Source organism: Zosterops lateralis (assembly GCF_965231275.1).
Source record: "Zosterops lateralis genome assembly, chromosome: 1".
In the NCBI taxonomy this organism is placed as follows: Eukaryota; Metazoa; Chordata; class Aves; order Passeriformes; family Zosteropidae; genus Zosterops; species Zosterops lateralis.
In genome coordinates this window covers 6,535,671-6,560,371 of record NC_139762.1, presented here as the reverse complement: position 1 = coordinate 6,560,371, position 24,701 = coordinate 6,535,671, and the positions used below count along the sequence as shown (strand labels likewise).

At 41.3% G+C, this 24,701-nt stretch overlaps 1 protein-coding gene across 1 annotated transcript in view; it reads right to left on the bottom strand.

The window, feature by feature from the left end:
• LOC310908570 (sodium channel protein type 5 subunit alpha-like) overlaps positions 1-24,701 on the bottom strand; it is a gene marked incomplete at its 3' end in the record, with an annotated part of 214,572 nt that overhangs the window by 32,142 nt on the left and 157,729 nt on the right. Inside the window, 4 exon segments of the mRNA XM_083859729.1 lie at positions 3,108-3,281; positions 7,137-7,291; positions 17,190-17,310; positions 24,178-24,306. Of these exon segments, the coding sequence (XP_083715855.1) occupies positions 3,108-3,281; positions 7,137-7,291; positions 17,190-17,310; positions 24,178-24,306 (579 nt within the window).

Here is a 24,701-nt window from a genome sequence, read left to right as displayed (position 1 = left end):
TCATGAGCACAGAGAGCTGGTATTTGCAGTGTAGCAACGAGTTACTTTTAGCAGTACATTTCTTTTTTTCAGGGTAACTTGTACAGATGTACATTGATGTTGTTTGTTCAGTATGCCCAACTTTCAGCAGACATCTAAAGCATCTTTCCTAGGGGCCCTGAGCTGAACTGAGCCTGCATTTTGTGGTTTAATTAACCCTTTCTCTTTCCTCCCAAAGAAATCTGTAGCAGAGTTGTTGATAGGACAATATTGTATTGCAATGAATGTGAAAGCACTCTCTGCTACACAAGCACACTTCTTTGAGATGCTGAGAAGCCCATTACCAGAGATCATCCTTTAGGGATTCTACATCCAGCAAAAAATAGCTGAGTTTGTGAATTATTCTGTGTTTTAATGTTTAGGCATTGCAAACCAGAATTTTCTTTAGTAATCCACAACTGTCAGATGGAGCCTCTACTATTCCACTGGCCCAAATCAGTGTCAAAGGTCTTTCACAAGGCAGACTATATAGAAAAAAAAAAAAAAAAAAAACAACCCACAAAAAACCAGCAGCAATATGCTTATAACCTCTCTGGGTTCAAATCCCATTTAGAAATAGTGAATACTTGCAAATTTTGAGCCGGTTTTATGAATTATTCAAAACAGAAAATAGATTCAGAGTTGCATTTGTTCAATGAGAAAACACAGATGAGAGATGGTTTCACATGTCCAATCAAAAATCGACCATCGCAGCTTGAATTTTGAATACTGATACCAAACCACTAATGAATAATTTGCAGATCAGGAATTTTTAAGTGAATAATTTTAAACAAATAAATTTGAGAAAATCATACAAGTGGTTCATCTGCTTCTTTTGGAGCAGCTAATTCACCCATTCACTCCCTTCTGCAGCTCAGTTGCAGTGATTTGGTTCTCAAAGGACCAAAAAGAAAATGTAAATTGAAATAAAAAGTGTGTTGGAAAAATTACAGGATATTACTGTGCCAATTCAGAGTGGCAGGGTTAGCAATAGGGTAGGAGAAAAGCATCTGTTAAACCTGCTAAAAATATAGTACCAGGGTCTCATTATCTGCACTGGGAAAATATTTTTAAGAAAAGAATAGTGCAGGGGGAAAAGATTTATTCATTGAGAACCCTAAAGAGCAAGTGATGACTTAGAGTGAATCAACAACCAAAACAACTCAAGGGTGGAGCAACTTTTTGGTTGAACTGGGAGCTTGCAAAGTGCACATTTAAATGTGGGTGGAACATTTGAAAGTGGGTTGAGAAAATAAAACATTCTGGGTCAGTGATAAGGCTCTGGGATTTATTTTCAAGGGACAAGGGGAGTCCAAGGCCCTGTGTCCTCCCTGTTTTATGCCACAGGTGCTTGGATGTGTGACAGGGGAAGGTGAAGCCCCTTTCCCAGGCCATCTGTGGCTGCTTCTCCAATCTGTCATTATAAACTCCACCATTAAAAGGCAAACGTGCAGCTAATTTACATTTGGGCTTTGTGTTCTTGTGTGTCTCCTGTTCCAAGGGGGGGTGTTTCTGAGGTCAGAATTTAGTCTAGTTTGTGGTTTACTTTCTTTGGTGTTAATGAGATGTTATTCTACAAGTGTGGTACTAATTTCAAACAGAGTTTTAAACTGCCCCGGTGAATTGATCCTGCACACTGTTGCTGCCATCAGGAAGACCTCTACTTATGGTTGTGACAATACTCATCCCTCATCCAGCCCTTCTAGTCTTCAGAAGCTCACTGAAACAGTTACTCCAAAACCAAATTCCTGGAAGCCCTATCCAGTACTTAAGGTGAGTCCTACTAGTCCCATTTTGGAGATGGAGAAACCAGAAAAGAAAAGCTGTGTCACCTAAATCACAGTAAGAACAATTTTCAGAGCTGGGCTATAACTTAGGAACTGGTAGATTCCAATTTTGTGGTTAAATAATTAAACCAGGCCTTCCTCTTCTGCTGGAGCTAATCTGAGAAAAATGAGTGCCCTCCCTTTAAAAGGTTTCTAAGCAAATATGCAAAGGAGAATTTATGACCTACAATTTATGTAAAGAATTTCCTTTTCATAAATCAATTTATTAAAGCTCTGGAGAAGCTTCCAAAGGCTCTGATCCAGCAGTGCACTTAAATATGTCCATAACTTCAAACAAGCAAATTGTCCCATTGAAGTGCTCTCCTGGGCTGGGGCCAAAGAAAGTGCAGTTCTTCCCTCGAGCTAAGGTACAGATGTAAAATGGGGAAAAATTATTTCTCTGAAGTTTAATAAATTACATAATCATGGCAAAGCTCTGCCAGCCTCCTGCATTAATACCTCAAGCTAATAAGAAATGGCCTCAAGGAGATAATTGCCTCCTCATTGATACACTGAGATGAAATGTTAGACTTCATTGGGAGGACATGGCGTTGCTGACTTTTCCCAAATTTGGTAGATCCCATATCAATTCCAAATGAATCTTTGGAGGAGCCAAATCTGGTAATAGCAACACTCCTGGGGCAGGAGCTTCCTTTTGTTCAGGCTTTTAAGGGTTATCCTTAAATTAGGAGAAGGAAGCGTGGCAGTATTTCAAGGATTTGGAATATTTTGCAATGTTTTGTAGTAGTGAAGACACTTTGCCAAGAGGACTTTTCACACCTTCTCCTGGACTCCTGCACTGGTAAATATTTGGGAGTCAGTACTGAACATCCTGTTACACACTGCTGGCAGCCTCACTGGGGAGCTCTGCCAAGGACAGCTCCTCTAATCTGCTCAAAACTTGTGTGCCCAGGTCATGTGCAGAGCAGGCTGAGGTAACTGGACCTTGTGCTGGCTGAGAGTGTGGAATGAGAGGTTAAATGCTGAAAGAAAGGGAGAATTCCTGCGGTTGGGAAGGGGACATGACTCAGATTAGCAGGGTGACACATCTACGTCACCACCAAAGGCGTTCCTGTTTGCTTTGGGTCCTGGGGATGCACAGTCACACACCCAAACCTCCTCTGAGCTCTGCCTAGGCTTGATGCTCAGAGTCAGAGTGACAGCTGTCATTTCACAGATGCAAAGCTGCCAAACTCAGCAGCCCTTTCCCACCCACTGCAAAATCCAGCAGGAGAAGCGTTGTAGTTCCAAAATGATACTCACATCCACAATGAGGAAGTCCAGCCAGCACCAGGCATTGGTGAAATACTTCTTGAAGCCATAAGCCACCCACTTCAGAAACATCTCCAAGACAAAGATGTAAGTGAACACTTTGTCAGCATATTCCAGCATGGTTTTTATGTTTTTTCGATCTTCAAGGTAAATATCTTCAAAGGCCTGGAAGTACAAAGGATTGGTTAATAACTGAGGCCTGTTGGAAAACGTGGATGTTGCACTGCAGGTCCATATTTGATAAAATATCATGCACAATCTGTGATTTCTGATATATTTAAACATTATAATTTAAAAAGAGTCTTCAGGCACAAACAGGATTGACCCTGACCTAAGAGAGATCTGTTCAGTTTTCCCCTACAAGGGACACAGGCTTGGCTATTTCTGTCCAGGCTCTACTGGCTGTACTGGCTGCACATCCTTTAAGTGTTGAAAGAACTTCTGCACCCTGAATTTGGAGTGTGAATCCATGAGCAGAGCGCCACCCCAAAATGCCCAGATTTATCCTGCCTCATCTCCTGTTGGCTGTGCCAATGCTGCCCAGGCACCTCAGATGTCCCAGGGCACAGGATGTCTATATTTAGGAGGCAAAATATGACCCTTGCATTTAGCCAAATAGATCTTATTGCTAATGATGACAAATTGGGTTATTAACCTGCCTGTGTTATGGAGTACTGGAGTTCCCTGGCTTCTGTTCAGCCATCACATTTCAGGTGGCTACAGCTATCTGCCTCAAGAAATGCTCATTATTATTCACTTAGCAGAACAATAATGTTTTAAAGGTCAAGGTATCTATCTCCTCATCTCATCTGTCTCTCCAACTAATCTCATGCAGAGCAGTATGAAAAGAGTTTCAGTATCTGTATCAAATACGAACAACTGAATAACCCCTTTAAAATATTTAAGATCTAAACCAATATGCCTCCCAAAATAAAGAAAATAAAGAAATCTCATAATTCAGCCTTCACTTTATAACATAAGTCAAATAAAAGGCAGGATCCTGGTGTCAGGTTTGCCAATATGCAGCTCATTTTGGGGCTTCTAAGACAAATTAGGGTCTGTTTCCCCAGCTGCTTTTGCCACTGCTGTTACACAAGCTGCTCCCAAGTCCCTGGAACCTGGATGACCCAAGCTGTGACATATTACTCTCATCCCATCGTGTGACCCAGAGCACTTGGCAGTAAGAAACATAATTTGAGAGGGTCTGTGCTAATCATCTGAATTATCTGCATTTACATATTTCCAGATCTGTAGCTACTTTCTGAGAAGCTTCAGAAAGTTAACAAACAGCCAATGCCTGGAGATACAAGAAGTGTGGTACTTGTCACTCAGGCAGTCACACTGCTCTTTTGCCTGCCAGGGAACAGTAATTAAACTGACAAGAAAGCTTTGGCAGCCTGTGCCAAAGCTTGTCCATTTGTCCCCACACTTTGGGGTGACGTTTTTGCTGCAACCCTGTCTCCTATCTTGCCTTCAAAAATGATATTTCAAGGGTGTGAAAGAGCTGTTGGAGAAAGCCTGAAAACAATGCACAGATTGGAGTTTATCACTTCTCTTAGGGGCTCACTCACTTTGTCAGATGACTTGCTGTACTTTGCAATTACTGCAAAAATAACAACAAACCATTTAAAGTGATTTCCTCCTCTCCCTCCTTTGCTCTCCTCACTTTCTACTAACTTGTCCAAAAGTACATTGTGTTTTGTCTACTAAAAGCACACTGTGAGTCAGGAAGCAGCTTATTAAGGGATGAAAAATGTGCTACCTGGACAATTTTGTGCTTCTGGACAAGCTGTGGATATTACCCAAATGACAAAATTCTGGTGCTTTGCATTTTTTCATGGTGACAATGGATGAAACCTCTGCCACATAAAACATTAAGAAGAGGTTGGGTTGGTGTGTGTTTTTTTTTTTTTTTTTTTTTTTTCCTGCTTTGCTTTGTGTGTTAAAAAAAGAGTTAAGCAGTATACCTGCAGTGTTATCCAAAATTACTATTAAAAAGTAGGCTTCCAGTTTGGGTGCTTATGGCTTAAAATCTTAAGAAAGGTTTTCAGATCTTCTGCAGTAAGCTGAAGAGATATTTTGATGGTTTAACCACATACTCATGCATATATTGGCTTAAAGGTATATATAGCTCTTCTCCCTTAACAACTCAGGGTGTCCCAGGGATGCAGCCAGATGAGCTCAGATTTTGGAAGATAGCAACTCAGAATAACAGGAAAAAAAAATGTGTGTTGCCTCCAACATCTCCAGTCCAAATACTGAAGTGAGGAGCTGATATGTGAGAAAATGCAGGATAATTTGCCCTTATACAGAACAGCATTGGCTAAATTGAAAGTCGCAGAAACTAAATGAATGCATGCAATTTAAATTAAATGAGCTTTATATTGCAGTCTTCAGTTATCTAAGGCACTTTTAATTACATATGTAAGGAAGTGTATTCATCTAAAGCATATTATAGCAAGCGACATTCCCCCTCTAAAATGTGTTCAAAAATTAACATTCTGATGCTCAAGCTGGTGCAAAAAACTGTCAGAATACATTCATTTCAGCAAAGCTGTGACAATTTTCAGAAGCTTACTATTCACCCAAGTTCTTCAGCCTCTTATTTTTCATAATGAAATAAAACCCCCCGGGGTGACGTTTCAGCCCATCTCTGGTGGACCAGGAGAACAGTCCATCTCTTTCCATTTTTGCACCAACATTTATGTATTTCCACCTTCCCCTATCCTTTAGAGACTTTCTTTGAGCTACATAAACCCAGTACTTCTGTGTTTTCCTCTTTTTTTTTAGGCCACTGATAATTTGTGTTGCTCTTCTCTGGAGTTTCTTCAATTAGCCCATGTCTTTCCCAAAGTGCAGTGCCCAGAGCTGAAGCCAGTGCTCCAGCTGAGGCCTCCTTGATGCCAACTGGAGTGGAAGAACAGGATAATTTATACAGCCCAGTGGGGTGTTGGGCTTTTGTGCAGGGCTGTGATGGAGTTTATTCTATTTGTTGCCTGCTCCCTCTCCAGTTCTTTTAAGTAAATCTGCTCCCTTGCAGCCATCCTTCACCACACCTTGATTATTCCCAGTGAGGTGAAGCAGGCACCTTTCTAAGATGATGTTTGCCTCACCACTTAAGGCAGATTCACCCACCTGGCTGAAGTCAATCCTGACCTCTGGAAATGTATGGATAACCTGTCCAAACATGGCACTGCCTGCAAATTTACTAAGTGTATGTCATACTCCATTACAAAGGAGATGACTGGTGACCACCAGACTAAAGCCTGGAGAACCCTTGATACATGTCTCTGTTCTAGGTTAGGATAAAAAACCTGGGAGAAATCCCACCAGTTCCTGAAATGTAAAAGAGAAATATAAATGCTTCCCTGTGAAGAACACAGGGCTGAAAATGCACAGAGGATAATTCCAGAATGCAGTGGGACCTCAGGAGGAGAGGATCCCCTATCAGAGCTCTGGGCAATGACCAACACACGTTCACCTGAATACAAACAGCACCTGTGCAGGAAAGGTACTGAGTGTTAACCTAAGGTGTATTCAAAACAGGAATACAGGCACTCACTAGACCCATGGGTAGCACAGATTCAGTGCCCTCTGTGTCTTTTATAATTTTGATTTGCTGGTTATAGAATGTGCTAAAAAAAAAAGAGAAGAAAAGAAAATAACAAAGCCACCCCTGGAGCAAAATGCAAACCTCCAGATGGGAACTCTCATGGAGAAGCAGCTATGGGATGTTGAAGCAGCAATGCTGGCAAACTTCCTCACACAGACTTCCTCAAGGATTTTCTTTTCAAAACACGTGCAAGTCAGAATTTTATGTCACAGCAGGAGAAAGTTCCCCACCATATGGAAAAGGCAGGTGAAATCAGAAAAGCCAAAAACATGCTTCAGCCCCAGACTAAATGCTTTGCTTTGAGAAATGACCACTAAGGATTCATAAGACCTTAGAGACAGCTGAACTGGAGAACACTGGAGACCCATGATGCCTTTTAAACAGTTAGGAAATGCTGTCACATTTACCAGGGCTCCACTGCTCAGCAGGATCATGAAGATGATGAATGTTTCAAACCAGTTGTGCTCCACGATTCTGTAGCAGGTCTTCCGCAGCCTCCACCAAATTTTGCCTGGAAATTTTGTGATGTCCACTGAACAGCATGGGAAGAATCTCACACAGACTGTAAGAAATAAAACAAAAACAAAGGAATTGTTAAAAAAAAAAAAGCCATTTAATTCTCACAGCTGCAATAATAAGCTGCTAAGGAAGATTTCTTTTAGCAATAGACTGCTGCGCAGTGTCTTTCCTCCCTCTTGTTTCTCACAAAACCTCTCTGCTCTGCCTTCCATTTCCCTCTCTCACTCCTCTATTAAAAACATTCAAAATCACTTAAAATGTGTCCCAGGGAGTCCTCCCAATGATTTTTGTGATGCAGAATATATTGGCCATGAGTCACCAGTGCCCTGGGTCATTCAAAAAGTGTTAGCTGAGCTCAGGCAGCACTTCTGATCAGGACTAATAACTCTAGGAGGTTATTAGTGAAAGCTTCTACATCCTTTTGAATGGGGGAAGGTTATTTTCTTGCTAGTACAATACCACTGAAATTACTGATTAAAAGTGGCAATCTGATGAAAGAGAGATGATGAGAGGAGGTGCTACAGTGCAGATGGGACCAATGTGCTGAAGAGACTCAGGCAGCAAATCAGGAGCAGATTTTGATCTCTTGGACTCTCATTAGCTTAAATAAGGCATTAGAACAATCTTGGAATTATAGTGAGGCAGTTAAATCCCCTTTGATGTCACAGAAATTTAGATATCTGCTCCATAGCAGGATCCCCAATGATGCTTCGTGGCACTTTCTGACCTCAGTGACAAATAGTGTGTGATAGTTAAGTGCTGTGCTGGTAATGGGGCCCACACAAGGATTTCTGATAGGCAAGACCATGGCCATTTATAGTTTCCTTAGCAACCCTCATTTGTTATAGAAAAAAGATATTGTCATTGGTAACAGACAGATCCATCTCTCTCACTTCAAAAACACCATGTGCATTGCTTTGTGCTGGGCAAGAACTTAAAATGGTGTGAGAGGACCCTGAGAGCCAGGAATTGTCCTGGCCAGTCAGTTTTATGTCAGATAACCTGACTCAGAAGTCACATTTGTGATGAGAATGACCCTCAGAAACTATTTTATTTTCCAAAAAGTAATCTTCTTACCCTATATTTATTCCATGTGTTGTATAGGAAGAGACTTAACTATGGAGGTTTATCAGCCTCATCAAGAGAAAAAAAGCCACAGGTCAACCTCTTCTATAGCTGGAAAGTGGCCAGGGTCACCAACATGTCTTGAAACACACAGCCACTGCTCAGAGAAGTGACAAGGCAGGATGCCTCACCATGGTGATGCAATGCAATGTTTTTGCAAGCAGAAATGACATTTAGGTGAGGCAGCCTGGGGAGGAAAGAGGGCGAGTGCTGAGGTTACAGGGAGAGCAGATGCTGCTAATTCAAGGTGGTGTAACTGAGGTACCTGAGCTGCCTCTGATATGGGAGGAGATCAAGTGCAGCTCCTGGGATGCCGGGATTCCCAAGCAGCTGGAAGTGGGGCTGTGCTGGCAGCAGGCTCTGCCAGGAGGAAGAGAGCTGCTAAGTCTGCTGTGGTGCTTCCTGGCATCTTCTGTGAGTTTTTATTATTCCAGGTCCCTCCTATGCAGCAGCAGAACTGTAGGATCTTTCACAGAGGAACTACTCCCAGGACTTTTCCCTCACATTTCTGAGATTTTGGTTAGCTGTGGGCTCTTGCCTATGCTAGGTTTTGGTGTGGGATTAAAAGGACAGTAAGCCATTAATGTAGTGGTAATTGTAGCATATAACTACTTGCTCTCTAAATGCCTGCATCACACAGACCCACAGCTCCCAGTTTACCACTGTACTCTGGAACTCAGAGAAATTCTGGGCTCAGTTGAAATACACTAAATTGTTCAAACTTTTTTAGAAAGGCATAATACTGGGAGAAGATGGGAATGTAAGAACCAGCTCTCTGTCCCTTTGTAGGTCAGGTACCACTTCAGCAAAGGCAAGAATTATCCTTCTAAGCACTTCAATCCCAAACACTAAAGAATCAAGGCAAGTGATAAAAGGACATCATATATTAGTCACTACTTTTTGCTAAAACCAGTACAATGCTCACAGCTGGCAGTGAGTGTGGGTTTGGGTGTATTTTAGGAAGTAGGTACACAGAACAGACTTCACAGAGCAGCTTCTCTGCTGAGAGAGGCCCATCAGGAGAATCCCACCAGCACAACATGACTGAGGGCACTGTCAGCTGCATCTCTCAGCAGTGCTGCCAGAAAACTCTTGCACTGCTTCTCACCCCACAGCCCACATGGTCATCACCACTTTTCAGGAGTCTGGCTCACACTCTGTGATTATATTTCAGGGAGACTGCCCATCTCATTGTCAGCCCAGCTTGGAATCAGGAAGATCAAAGGCTTGGACTGAAATCCCTCACTTATCAAATGAGTGGCTTAATGAGCAGGTTGTTAACTCTGTAAGTGTGGATTTTTCCTGTTAAGCAGAAATCCCCCTTTGTACTGCAAGCCACTGCTTGCAGTAGAATTAAGTGTCCTTGCATCTACCTCCTTCCCAAACCCAATTCCAATTTGGAAAAAAAATCAGCGCTTTTTTTTTTTTTTTTTTTTTTTTTTTTTTTTACTTAAACATTTACGCAGAAACTTTTCACTCTTTTCTCTTAAGTTGCTACCTGGCTGGTTACTTGGCTTTTTAGTCTCTTAGACAAATGCTTAGGCCCAGCCAGCAACAGGCATGGCATGCTCTGCCATGGTCCTACAGAGTATAAATACTTTGTAAATATTGTTGGAAAAGGTTAGGATCTCCCAGGAAATGGTTTTCCCCACTGTAAGATAATTGGATGAATCATTCCCTGGAGGAGTTCCACTACACAGGGAGCCTACATGATTACCTGAGCCCAGGCACAGCTAAAATTAGGGACCACCTTCATATTAGACACTAATGAGCAGGGCGCTGTGGGTTCCAAAGTCACCTCATTTGTGATGGGAAATACAACATGGTTAAACCAGGTTATTACTGATTCTGTTGGCTTCTATCTGATAGTCTACAAGTACAGAGAGGTATTTTTAAAGACAGAAACCCAGGTAGCACCACTATTTTATTTCTTTTAATGCTCTTTGATTGCTTTCATGCAATTTCAATCTGAAAAAAGAGTCCTAGTTACTGCCAGTAATACCTTGAAAAACCCAAAATAGCTTATCAACTGAGTCACCCCAAAATCACAGTGCAATTAAATCCCATGCTTTTGATTGGGCCCAATTCAGAAATGTTTAGACCAGATTCTGCTACAATTGCTAATGTCAAGAAGCATTTCCGTGAATAATCATGCTGTCTGCAATTCAGATGAAATGCTGCTTTTAACTATTCACAAAGAGAAAAAAGAAAACTGACCCCAAACAGGTCTTTTGATGACTTAGTAGAAGCCTGTTTCTATTTAAGTTTTGTGATTTTCCTCCCTGACTGTGCTCTCATGCCTGTGCTTTTCTGGACTCTCTCCAATGCTGGTAGCCTACTGCTCTGGTCATCTTGACCTAAGCTTACTTGTTGAGTTAGAAACTTCACTTAACCAAACAGAAAAAGTCTACTTGACCTTGATCTGTAGTCTAATGCTTTGTTGGGTTTTTCCCCACCCCATTTCTATGAAATCAAAATATCAAAATAATTTTGATGAGTCTAAGGCATGACCTGAAGAGGGTCTGAGCAATCCTAACTGCAGCTGTTTCTATAATAAGGCAGGTGGTCAGCAAAGCCCAGCTTTGGTGCACTTTTATCCACATGAAGGAGACCATTCATTAACACCTTTTATCACAGCAAGTGCTAAGGCACAAATAAAACCTCTGGCATTTCTTATGTCCGTTACTCATCTTTCCTGGTCAAACAGATTTGTGCTATCCCACTGAAATCAGTGCTGGGAGGGAATGGGTTGTGCAGAAGACTCTGAACACCTTGTGATTTTGCCAGGGCTCTGTTTTGCCACTGTAATTCATGTGGGGCTGTATTGTTTTTGAGAGTAAATTGACTCATTTCCACCATGGTCTTTTGGTTGGCAGATTACTGTTCATCAGAACACAGAACAGCATTTCATCTGAATCAGAAGAAGTCCCCATAAAGAGTTGAATTATTTACTGGTAAATCTGTGAAGCTGTTCTGAGCTGCATCTGTGGTCAAGTTTCCAAGAACAATGTCTGTTTTCAATTGATATTTGGACATTTCATACCATTTCTCATAAAACAGAGGCCTATTTACGAAGAAACCTTTCCAAATGCATTAATACACCGTGACATTATTTACTTTTTGGTTGTATTTCATAATGAGGGAAATAGTCCCTTCAGTGATTAGGGTGTCCTATAGCACAGTCACAAACTGAAGACTAAAATATATCTTAAAAAAAAAAGGAAAAGGAATTTAATATACAATGCATCCTGTGGAAATACTCCTTTCATTCCATATTCACATTTTCTAGCCTGGCGCACTCTAATCATGGAGCTCTTAGATCTGATTGCATTACTTTGGTGCACTGGGAAAAAAAATCTCTTTGTAAATGTGGGAGTTATACTGCAAACCCTTCCTCCTCAATGCCTGACAGCCAAGCCTACTGATTTTAGGCTTATGGACAAAGAATTTACAAATCCACTGCTTGTTCACACCAATATATATATTTAAATTTTCATAAAATTATTATTTTTGCTTTGGATGGATTGGGCTGCTGGTTCTCTCAATAAACCAGGAACACCAATTAATTTCTTCCATTCTGTTGTCCAGCAAGTGTGGTACCTTGTGTTCAAACCACAGCAATTTTGTGAGTGCCTTTACACAAGAGTTCTCAATTATTGGGACAGTCATTTTTAGAACAAACCAGTATTTTTCTTAGCTTTGAATGCTGGTTATAGCATTGCTTGGTTTGATATAAAATACAGCTTCCTCAGCATGAACTCAAGCAGGCAGGGATTCATAACATGGGTTATATATATATATATATATATATATATATATATTTACATATATGCCAAGCTGGGTATCTAATGACCAGTCTGGCTACTTGGGCATGCAGAAATTAGAGAGCAAACCCAACCATACCTCCTTTGAAAGACCCCAACTCTCTCCCCATGCTGGAGGGAACATGAACTCTTCTGATTTAACCCATTCCTCATCTTCTGGCCCAGCTACTAACTCACTCAGGGGAGTTGGAACTGGATTACCTTTAAGGTCCTTTGCAATTTGAACCATTCCATGATTCTGTGACTGCACAGCTGGGTTTTGTAGTGTGAAAGAGAGATTTACCATCACTGTCTCCAGCATTTGGGTACCTGAGACACATCAGGACATCTGAGATTTTACTTGTGTGCTACAACTGGGGTCTGCCAAGAGGGCATCTGACAAAATCACAGCCAGGTGTTTTTACCCTTCCAAGGGCTTAACAAGGGTACATTTCTTGTTTTTCTGCTGCTACTCTTCTTAAAACACATCATCTAGGAGGTCACAACAAATAGGAGTGTGATGCCTTGGAGCAGAGGCAGTGGGCAGCCCAGCCTACCATTGATGTCATCTGTGCTTTGAGTGAGGGGGTGGATGAGTTTTAAATCTAGAGGTCCTGTCCAACCTCTATTAATTTAATTCTGAATGTGTAAAAGGGCTGTAAGAGTCTTACGATGCTTGAAAATTGTATACAATGTAATGCCAGCTCCTGGTGGAAAAACACAGAATATCTCAGGTATGACAGCCAGAGGGAAGCAATACTTTAAAACCTGGGTTCGTTCCATGATTTTTTCATAGGATGCCAACGAGCAAATTTTGTTGGGCTTGACTTGGTTTTACTCAGCCTTTAAAAATCATCTAGTGGCATTCCCAGTAATTTTGTTCAGGTTTATTCCATTTCATGGTCTATTTTTTCCTTCTCTTCCCTTCTTTTTTTGTTTCTAAACAGCCGCTCTCCGCAGTTGGGAAGGGCAGGACACAGATCCCATCACTAATCAGAGCCACCTCACTTGGGCATGTGGCATTTTCCAGCTGACATTTGGGCATTTTGGGAGTGACGATGGCTCCCACCACAGTCACATGGAAAGATGGTTCTGAGCGTCCTCAGTGTCATGAGCTGCCACCAACCGCACGCCGAGCACAGGGCTGCTCATTCCCACATGACCCTCCGGTGATATTCCCTGGAACCCTCTGCCAGCGGGGAATTACACCCAAGGGCTTGGTGGAGTCTTTCTCCTATTAGGGTCTGGGAGAGAGGAGAGCGCTATGCTCGTCTCCTCTCTGAGGGATCTCTTTGAATGACCTTCTGTGAGACAAAGAAGAGAATGTCCAAACAGGGAGGATGGTTCTGGGTGCCATGTGCCGAGCATGGGGCTGCTCATTCTTGCATGACCCTCTGGTGATACTCCCTGGGAACTTCTGCCAGCGGGGAATTACACCCGAGGGCTTGGTGGAAACTTTCTCCTATTAGGGTCTGGGAGAGAGGAGAGCGCTATGCTCGTCTCCTCTCTGAGGGATCTCTTTGGATGACCTTCTGTGAGACACAGAAGAGAATGTCCAAACAGGGAGGATGGTTTTGGGCGCCACGTGCCGAGCACGGCTGCTCATTCTCGCATGACCTTCTGGTGATATTCCCTGGAAACCTCTGCCAGCAGGGGAATTACGCCCAAGGGCTTGGTGGAATCTTTCTCCTATTAGGGTCTGGGAGAGAGGAGAGCGTTACGCTCGTCTCCTCTCTGAGGGATCTCTTTGAATGACCTTCTGTGAGACACAGAAGAGAATGTCCAAACAGGGAGGATGGTTTTGGCCGCCCTTGGTGTCACGAGCTGCCACCAACCGCGCACCGAGCACGGGGCTGCTCATTCTCTCATGACCCTCCGGTGATATTCCCTGGAAACCTCTGCTAGCGGGGAATTACGCCCAAGGGCTTGGTGGAATCTTTCTCCTATTAGGGTCTGGGAGAGAGGAGAGCGTTACGCTCATCTCCTCTCTGAGGGATCTCTTTGGATGACCTTCTGTGAGACACAGAAGAGAATGTCCAAACAGGGAGTAAATTTTGCTGCAGAGAGTGCATACCAATGGAGGTAATGGGATTGGAGTGCTGCAAGGCATCTGGAGGGAAAAGTACCCAAATAGCTGGCATTGGATAAATGTGCCTTTCCCATCAACTGGCAACCAGAAATGGTCTCTCCATTTCTATTCAGGTTTTTCCCAGCAATACTTGCTAGCTGGCAGAGCTGTGATCCTACCTTGGCTTCACATTTCCTGACCCAAGAATGTTCCCTGTTGACCCTAATCAAAGCTATTTTGAGATGATAACACATTAACAAGTCTCCCCAAGAAAAACGACCTATGGCTTATCTAGGTCACCCAACTCCCGGAAAACTGTGACCTCAGCAAACTTTCAGCAACTATTTCAAGAACATGCATTATCTTTGTTGCCTTTGTTATCTGAAAAAAAGGGGCCTGAATCTGGAACATATTTGTTCAGGACATAACCTATGCTGGATGTGTTTAGAAATGTCATAGTTTGAATTTAGATAGCTGGTGAGCTAACACAGTAAGAAATTAACCCTTCCCCTCTCGCTCTTCTTTTTCACATAATCTCCTTCTTTCACAAATATTAACTTTCATACTCCCAAATATACCAAATATTGTTGTATCTCTTTGTAAAAGGTCTGAAAAGACAGCACTAGATAAACCTTCATGCCCTTCTACATTTTCATTTTTGTAGTTTAAAGCCTTGTCATCTCAGCTAATTAGACTGTTGTTTGTTGGCTTACTTGGTTGGCTTGCTAGACTGAAGTGACAGCTGCATGAGGTTTAATTGCAGTAGTAAGTTTGGGCAAAAATATTGGAAATATTTAATAGCAGTTGATTACAGGAAAACACTTTGTTTCCCTGCATAAATTAAACTAATGTTAATCTCATTGCTGTAAGAATCATTTGTACTTTCAGTTTATGGCAATTTGACTTGAAATTTTATGAGCGAATAATCACTTTGTGTTCGTGCACTTTTGCCAAATCCATGAGCAATGTGATCACATTTAGCCCAAACAGTAAACTCTGAAAACTGTGCATGGACAATATGTGCAGCACAGGAGAGTAGATGTGTTGAGGAGGATGTCACCTGCACTTGCAGGTGTCCCTGGACACCATGGACTGGGCTGAGGGCTGAAGGGAGCAGGGTTTCCTTCAATTCCCATTTAGACCTCAAGGCTCAGCTGGCTGCATCCTGAGAGAAAACCATCTTGATTTGCACAGGCACTGGTGAGGAACTAGGGAGAGATTAGGAGAAAAAAAAAAAAAAAAAAAAAAAAAAAAGAGCAGGAACAGGGGTGCTCAGGAGGAAGGGTGCAGGAGCCAGAACCTAGCTAGATGTAACCCAAGGCAAGCTTGGGGTTCAGCCCACAGTGCCTTTGTTTCTGCACTTCTCTGCTACCAGAATGATCAGCAGGCTCCAAACCTGGTTAAATACTCCTAGTGATCCATCTAGAAGAGACTTCCTTGGTACCCTGCAACCCACTGACAACACTGAGGAAGATCTGACAAACTGATTCCATTTAAGTCCTGCACCATGTAATTTCAGGCAGGTCTGCTCATTTTAAGACAGATCAAATTACAGAGTGCTGCTGCTCTGGGAATGTGTTGTGTGATGTCTGCCTCATTTCTGTTAAAAACTGGACAGTGGTCATGGCCAAAAACACGGTTTCAGAATTTGTAAACTGGCATCTGAGCAGCACTGATCTCACAGCACTGGCTTGTTTAAGCATCTATAACATAATCACTTTGCAGGGCACAACAGAGATTGCTGCTCACTAGTCCCATTAAGAAATACATTGTGAAAGAATGAAAACACCAGATCTAATTTCTAAATGTTATTGCATGGGCCTGAATAGCTACACCATGCTTTCTTCCGTCAACTGCATTAATTTTTGGCTACTGCTTTTAAGCAGAGCTGCCAAAAAAATATTTAGATCCTAGGGACATTTGTAAGCCCTGCAGGGCTCCCTTACCTCATTCAATCATCTTTCTCACAGATATAGAGATGCACATTTTTGCTGACTTCAGGGGCATTCATATACCCAGCAAATCATCTCTGTCTGATCCCATCTGAGCTGCTCTGTTTTTGTTTATAATAATGCTTGAATTTTCAAGGGACTATTCTTACATTCAGCTAACACTGTTTTTCCTAACCCAGATATAAAGGAAAACAGAGAATTTGACTGAAGTAATATTTGGAATAGAACTCACTCTGAGAAGAAATAACTTAGGATGTTATTTACTTTATATATTTATTTTAACATAGATCTTCTGAAGTAGCTGGGTTTTAAATCTATGTTTTGGAGCAGACTGGTGTTAAAATATTAATAAAATGATGGTGAGTTCCAGTATTAAAAGAGATATGTAAGCGTGGTCTGTAGTTATATAAGATAATTATGTTAAATGCCCTTTACATAGCACTTCTCTGACTAGATGAAAGTTACTGGATGTGCTAATCTTGACACCCTTTTAAATAAATGGAAGAGAGTCCCTGAGACTCGTGAAACCTCCAGAGAGGTTCAATGAACTGCTGGATACATTTAAGCAACACAAACATCCTGATTGGGTCAGTTCTTTACCAAACTTGATCATGCACAAATACTGGAAGGCAAAAATCTTCACTGGGCAAATGACAAAAATCAGTATTTAAAAAATGAACAAAGAAACAAACAAACAACTCTTTATGGCACAAATTATGATTTTAAAAGCCCAAGACTTTTGAAGCTGCAGAGCATTTTACAGCATGATCTTGGCTTATCTCACCTTTGAAATCCAAAGAATCCAAAGACTAATGATAATAAGGGATTTGGAGTGTGTGTTGGGAGCATTTATAGTGCCTAAGAAACAAAGTGCATCCAGTGAAATTCTACTGCAAGCAACCAGAGCAACATGGTGAGAGGGTTGGGAGATGTTCAATAAAAGAAAAGGAGGTTTCTTGCCTCAGCATTGCAGTGAAACATGCAGGCTCTTACCTTCAGGGAAGCAATCTTCAGGCTCCATCAGCTCCTCAGCAAACTCAGGGATCTGCTCCAGCAGCTCTGCAGGATTTGTCAAATCCACCGTGCTGCCTTCAGAAAGACTGATTTCATCAAGCTTGTTGTCAACAAGAGCGAAGATGAGGAAAACAAATTGGTCAGTCACCCTTGCAGGAAGTAGCTGAGTTATGATTCCACTAACCAAGACCCCAGCTGAAGCCACCACAACAGAGACATTGCCATGCAATTCCCAAGGTGCCACTCCTTGGTGACAGCTCTGCCTATCCTGAGACCATGGGCTGACCCATCAACAACAACTTAACATACAGAACTTACTTCTTGAAACAAAAGAGAAACAAAGCACAGAAAGATAGTGAACAGCCATTGAATATTAATCACAGAATCTTAGAATGATTTGGGTTGGAAGGGAGCTTCAAGATCATCCAGTTCCAGCCTCCCTGCCATGGGCAGGGACACCTTGCACTAGACCAGGTTGCTCTGATTAATCATAGGTGGTACCTTGGAATGATGGACTTCACCTATTTGGCATCCTGAAGGCTCATACCTTTGGGTGGCAGGTGCCAGAAGTGAGACTTATCTCCTGAAATGCTGGATCAATTGGATGACCTGCCTTAGGTTCCTCTCTTTTTGGGCCTCATTCCTGAGGTTCCTCACCCACAGCTGGTGGGTGAAATCTGCACCTGCTCAGTCAGCACCATGCTCTACTCCTGCTGACAGCTCCTCCTCCAAGAGGAGCAGAAATCTCTGTTGTCAACATCCAGTCACAGGAAGCCAAAGTACAAATATGTGAGAGGGCTCTTCCTCCTGTCTCAGCCTGTGCCTGACTGGTTCTCACCACATGACATGGCCCCTTGCCTTTCTGTCACACCTTTCTGATCTCCAGGTGATGTAAGAGGAGGAACACATGGCTCTTGGAAGTGTCTCAAGGGCTCTGCCACTTGCCTGAAATATTTGACACCATTATCTTAGCTGCATTGTTTAAATTCAGCATTTCTCAGATCCTTCTCTGCAAAACGAGGCAAGAATATTCCCACTCCCTGAAGCATTGGTTGTCTCATCTATTTAGAGCAGGAACTCTCAAGCAGATCTGGGTAAAAAAAAATAATTCTGGGGAATATATTATTTTCAAAATCTGTTTTGAAGGCTGAACTCATGATTAAAAGACATATGATACATGATTCAGTAAGTCACCTAAATATGAAATAAAAATTTCATTTCAGGTTAAACTTTACTTTTTCAGAATCAAGACCCTTTCTTTAGAAAAAAATAGGAAATGTTTCCCTCCTATTTTATTTTGCTAGGTAAAATAAAGGATTTCTATTTGATGTCAATCCAAAATTAAATTTTACTTGATCTACTTGTAAATTTTACAAGCTAAATAGTTTGGCCACTAAAGTGAAAGACCTGATATCTGCCCTGTCCTGCTCACAGTTTGTTTCTGGATGTATTAGAGCATTTTCTGGTGTAAGTGGGCACTACCAAAGCTGGTATCTTCTATGGGTCATGGCAATGACAAATAGCTCCAAGCATGAGATGTGTGCTATTTGTGAAATGGTTTACTCTATTCTCTGAGTTCCCACTTAAAAGTTTTTGTGCTTTATCTTGCACTACTATTGCCTTCATTTTTAAAAAATGAGGGCAATAATACTTACCCACGCTTTTAAACAGCCTGTGAGATAGTTATATGAGAGATGGCACGTACAGATAAAGTATTATTTTCATAAGCATGATGGTGATGGAGTAAGAGACTAGGCGCAGCTTTATATATTTATTATTAATGTGAAAATGGGCCCTCTGTTTTCCAGCATACACAGTCAATGCAAAATTTATGGCTGAATTCAGAGAAATGCTGAACCTGGGGTAAAATGGGCAAGACTGAACATTCCAGCAGCGCTTGCAAGCGGGGGTGGGAGCTACTTGTTTGCAATTAGCTGCAGCATCCAGAAGGTCATAGTCTTGGCTAGAGTTTTTAATGCTCTACTCAAAAGATCTGCAAACAATTGAGGAGAGACCTTTTAAAGAGAGAGTCAGAACAGAAAGAACAGAACAGGTCCAAGATATGGATAAAGCTTCTGGAAACCCATATTCAGGATGCAGCTGTCATATAGAGCCCATTTCCTGCAGACTCACAACTGTGTGTGATGGTGGAAAAAAAAAGTCATACCAAGTTTTAGCACAGTCAAAACTTTATGGTACTGTTCATTTGGGAATGCATTTAGTCATTATGTATTCTGTTACGAAGATGTCAAAACAGATCACTGAAATAGTCCTAAATCATATGCAGCTGTAGGATGTAGAAAATAGGGGTTCCAATGAGAAGAGAAGCTTTGTTGTGTATAATTCTTACCAATAGCCAGAAATCAAAGAAAACTGTGAGAGCAATGTCAGCTCGATAACGTTTTCAACTAGAGAGCTGGATTTAGCAGAGACAGGTTAGGAAATTCGCAGAACAAAATGCAATGAAATTATCATAGACTATTTAGTTATTTATCAGGATGAGTTTCCAGGAAATATTAGAATCCATCAGTGACAAAGGGAAGTGGGGAACATGCAAGGCAAACAGAAAAGTTTTCTTCTGAAAAGCCTTCAAATAAGAAGGGACAATGAACATGGATTCAGAAAACAGTAAAGGTTTGAGTGTCTGAACAGGGACTAGAGAAAGGAACCAGACATATGAGAGAGAAGGAAAAGATTAGGGATGATTCTGGGAAGGAAGCAAAGGTCACTCTTTGCCAGAAAGGTTAAAAGGATTAAGAAGGTTTTCATGAACTCAGGAAGTCAGGGACACAAGAGCAAATGATGAGGGGAATGTAGCTAATCAAAATTCAGTTGTCTAAGAAAATAAACACTTCTTCAAATTACCCAGCAAGGGGATCAATAACAAGAAGGGGGAGAGCCTGTTAGAATTAATATAAATGTAAGTAAAGAAATATCTAGAAAGCCTATATATAGACATACAAACCAGCAGATCCAGGCAAGGCAGGCTTCAGAGCATAAAGGGATCCAATACACCCAGTTAACACATCATTAGCAATCAATACTGAATGCTCATGGAAAACTGGAAATGGCCCAAGAGAGCAGCAATAAGTAAACACAACACTGTGCTGAGAGAGGAGGAAAAGGGAATAATCATGGGAAGCACAGGTCGCTAAACACTTGCTGTAGCCTGTGATTAAAGTAAATTAAATAAAGACAGAGAGGAGAAAAGGAGAGTGCTTACTTGGAGTGAAATGTCATAGACATAAAGGCAGTGGGGTGGTTCTCCTGTGTGCTAAGAGAACTCTGCACAAACAGGGTGAAAAGAAGTCAAAAGAAGGCAAAAAAGGACAAGTACAGAATCTCTTCTTTCTTTCTTGGAATAGGTGAGCAGAGGAAGTGTGCCAGGCAGAGGCAACGGGATCTATCGAAACCCTGCTGGAAGATCTTCCCCTGGTGCATCAATTCATGTTGCAGAAGGCAGTTTTTTAAGTGTTTGTTGGTGCTGTGACTGCTTTAAGTACCCAGACAGGGCTCCCACACCCACTGCTTGTGCCTGTAATAGCAGCAAATTGATCCGAAAGTGTTTTTCAGAAAGCCTTTAGCAGTGAGATGCTGAAATCTCATAGAAAGTTGATGTTTCCTCAAGGCTTAGCCCTCTTACTTCCCTTCTTCTCTGCCTCACCTCTGAAAATCAGAGCCTTAATCTATCAAATTGACATATGATATATAAACCTTAAGAAAACACTTGGATGTCTGTTATAGAAAAGCCTACTTTTAAAATCAATTGTAATTGGCTCAGGTTAACCCATTGCTGTGCAGAGGAAAGCCATTCTAAGGACCCAAATATAGCACAAACTTTCTCTTCAGAGGAGGAAATCTGTGGGGATTAGGGTCAGCATTATCTTCACTAAAGATATAGAAGAGGTCCTGACCGATATAATCCTCATGTTAGCTGATAATATTAAATTGGAGAGAGTATTGAAATCGAGGAAGCAGAAGGGAAAAGAGAAGGGAAACATGGAGAGAATATAGCAAAATGGGACATGATTTTTAAAAAGTACAAATGGGCAAGTTACAGGAAAATGTCAATGGACATTTTTGGAAATCTGGAGTAATATTAAAAAAGAAATTAGACATGATTTTGCAGTGGGATATAACTATGTAGAAAACCATATGAAAGCATCATGTCTAGATAATGAGATATTATTTCTTCTTTTACAGTTCTGTAGAAATTGTATTTGGAATATTGTGCTTGCTTCTTGGGAAAAGAGCTCCAAAAAGGAACAGTTGAGGGAATTGCAAGGAAAGAGGTAAAAGAAGTCAGATAAAAGGGGACAGAGATATTTAATTTACAAGAAATAATGAAATGAAAGAACAATGGTGCATGACTTCAGGGGATAAGCCCCAGACAACAGGAAGCAAGCAAGTCTATTAAAGTAAGTGATATTAATTCAAACAAAAAGAGTGATGGATAAAATTGGTAGAAGACAGTAACTAAATGCCATTTTGAATGGGAAAAAATGGTTAAAAAAAAGGCTGATATTTAAGGAAATATACCCAGCCATGAGATATTTCTTTTTAGCGAGTGAATTATTCCTTTAGGCAAATGAAAAAATCTAAATTGCCTGATCTATTTAAAGCCAGATTCCACAAAGTTGCATAAAGTATTTTATGGGTCAGCATTTTGGCAGAGAAAGCGACCAGCTTGTACTCTGAAGTCTTCTCCACCCGTGACACCAACAATTTTATTTCTATGGTGCCTTTCTGATGATTTATACGGAATGAATTTTTAATCATATAAAGTACCCTTTACTGACACCAACAGTGTTTTACTCAGAACACGTCCAGCGTTTCCTGTTACTGACAATCACTGAAAGCCCTGCCTCTTTGGGCATACCAAATCTGTTACTGCCTTGCAGTTGTTGGCTTTTTTTGGCCACTTGCAACTTCTTGGGACATTCATCAAAAAATATGATGAGCGTGTCCTTGTGTGCCGGCACAGAGATTATTGTGGGACCATGAGTATGTGATGTCCACAGGAGATCTGGTCCTCCAAAATAGCATCCTTTGGGCTTTGCTCTTTTATGTTGGCATTAGTAGCCTCGCGTGAACTTCCGTTTGATTTCAAGTCATCTCTGGATTCTTGCCATGTTCCTCCACCTCTTTCTAAGCAGCTGCAAATAGAATCAGTTATACTTTGCTCTAGAGAGGTGGCATTTGTGTCTCAGGACCCTTTGAAAGTTGAGGGAGGAAATAAGGATTATTTCTTTATCACGATGTTGCTGAATATATCGGGGCTAGAATGTTCCTGGCTTATCGTGACATTTTGTTGTAGCACTAAAGAAGGGCATTGTTTTCTGGCCTCCCTGTTAGGCTCACAGGGTTCATTTGTCTTGAGAAGATATTTAAACATGAAGGATGCCTAATCCCCTGAGAGAAAAGTGCCTTGCATGGTCTTTTAATTCCTCCTAGTTATAATGCTTCTTTACATTGTTTGAAAGTTTTGTGTTTCTTTGCTAAATATACATACTTTTTTTTTTTTTTTTTTTTTTTTTTTTTTTTTTTTTTTTTCCTGAGACTAAGATATCAAATATTTGAGTCTCCTTCATCTAAATTAAGGATATTTTCTTTCTGAAGATGAATATGCCAAGAAGTACTCTGGCAAGGATTGCCCTTTAAAAAACGCTTCATGGTTGGAGGATTTCTGGTTCCTGTGAGTGGAATTTATCTCACCTAAGTGCTCCCTTTATAGTTAATGGAGAGATATAGGCACTTTGATGAGAACTGACCTAATGTACTAACTGATTTCAGCTGGAGACACATTTACCTGCCTACATTGTCTATACAGAGGCCTCAGATGACAAGTTCAGATACAGATTGTCTACATTTAGTTTAGTAAATTCTACCCCATATGACAACATGAATCAGCAGGCTTGGAGAAGGGAAACCCTGGCTCTGAGATGGGTCTGTTTCCTCTTGTCTTGTCAAGATTTCTCCATGGGATTGCTCCTGCTGGTCACAAACTTGCCAGCAGTTTTATAGCAGAACTGGGAGGGGTGTGTTGTGTGTGAGTACTGTGCCATCCTTTCCCTTCCATTAATTTTGCCCTACACAACCATCCCTGGTTCCAATCTCAAGGAGCTGTGGAGTTCTCTAAACTCCCAGGACAGCCCAAACCTCCATTTCCTGATTTCAAAGAGAGGAATCCATCACACTCTAATAATAGAGGCAATGTTATATCAACAAAATGCTAAATCTGAAGGAGAAGAACCCCCCAAAAAAGTCAGCAAGGAGGATACAGGCAATTACATAGCCTGGAGTCACTCAGTGTACAGTACAAACCCATTATTTTTGAAATTTATGTTTATAAGGACAACATAATCCTACAACTTGAAAATAAATGTCAATGTGTACACATCAAGAAACAATTAATGAGATGCACTTTGGCCAAACCAGCTGAATAATACCAAAGCTTGCTCTTTAGTTAGTACCTTCACATCAGCTACTTAAATTGTCACACCTTTCTTGGGCGTGTGTTAACAGGAAAAATGTTAATCTGTGACAAAGAGCAGATGCCCTCCAGTGAACTCAACATTCAGGTCTGCCAAGTCAGCAGATGCCATTCCTAGATCTGCTTTTCAGTGGGAAATCACCTACATATTTTCTCCTAAAACGAGACAGTAACATTACAGATGATTCTGTGGTTGTTTTTGTTTTCCCCAAAAGCCTCTTACAATTCCATCTTAATTTAGAGTGCACATTTTACAAGCTTTCCAATTATTTTTATAATTACAAAATCCTCTCTCTTCTTTGCTAAGACTGTAATACCTATTACACACTATTGCTTTCCTACCCCTTGACAAACACGCACTTTTACAAGCCATAAAGCCCACATAAACCAGTGGCATGCACTATGGAGCTGGTGCAAGGAATTTCATGCAGTATCAGGTAGGAAAGTTATTTGTGTTACCTCTTTTTGCCCTACTGGAGGTGGTGGCTCAGCCTTCAACTGCTTATCCACGTGCAACTCACTTAACTCTTCATAAATCTCAGAGTTCTGACTCCGGACTCCTGGGCTTTGGCATCGCTGCCCCCTCAGCTGCAGCTGCTTTTCCTGCTGGAAATAATCCTAGATGGGTTTATTTTCTTTTTCTTTGATAACATGCTTATTTCTTAAGGAGAACTCTCCAGCTAGAAGAGAAAACGACCTGGACTGTTCTTGTCAGGGCACGATGTCTTAGGAAAGATGGCAAGAAATGAGATACCACAAGTTAATGTTGCAAATTTTGAGCTTTAGCAACTCAAATGTGCCAAGATATCTGGCTGTAGCAAATGGACACACAAATAGATCAACTTTTTTTCTGAGCTGCTGTTGCTGAGGTGGGAGGAAATTCCCTTGCCATCTCCATTTTGAGCCTGGTTTTGAGACACAAACTTCCTCCAGTGACCTGAGGCACAGAGTTGCCAAATAACCAAGGAGTATACTTTGAAAATTCACATTCAGGTGGT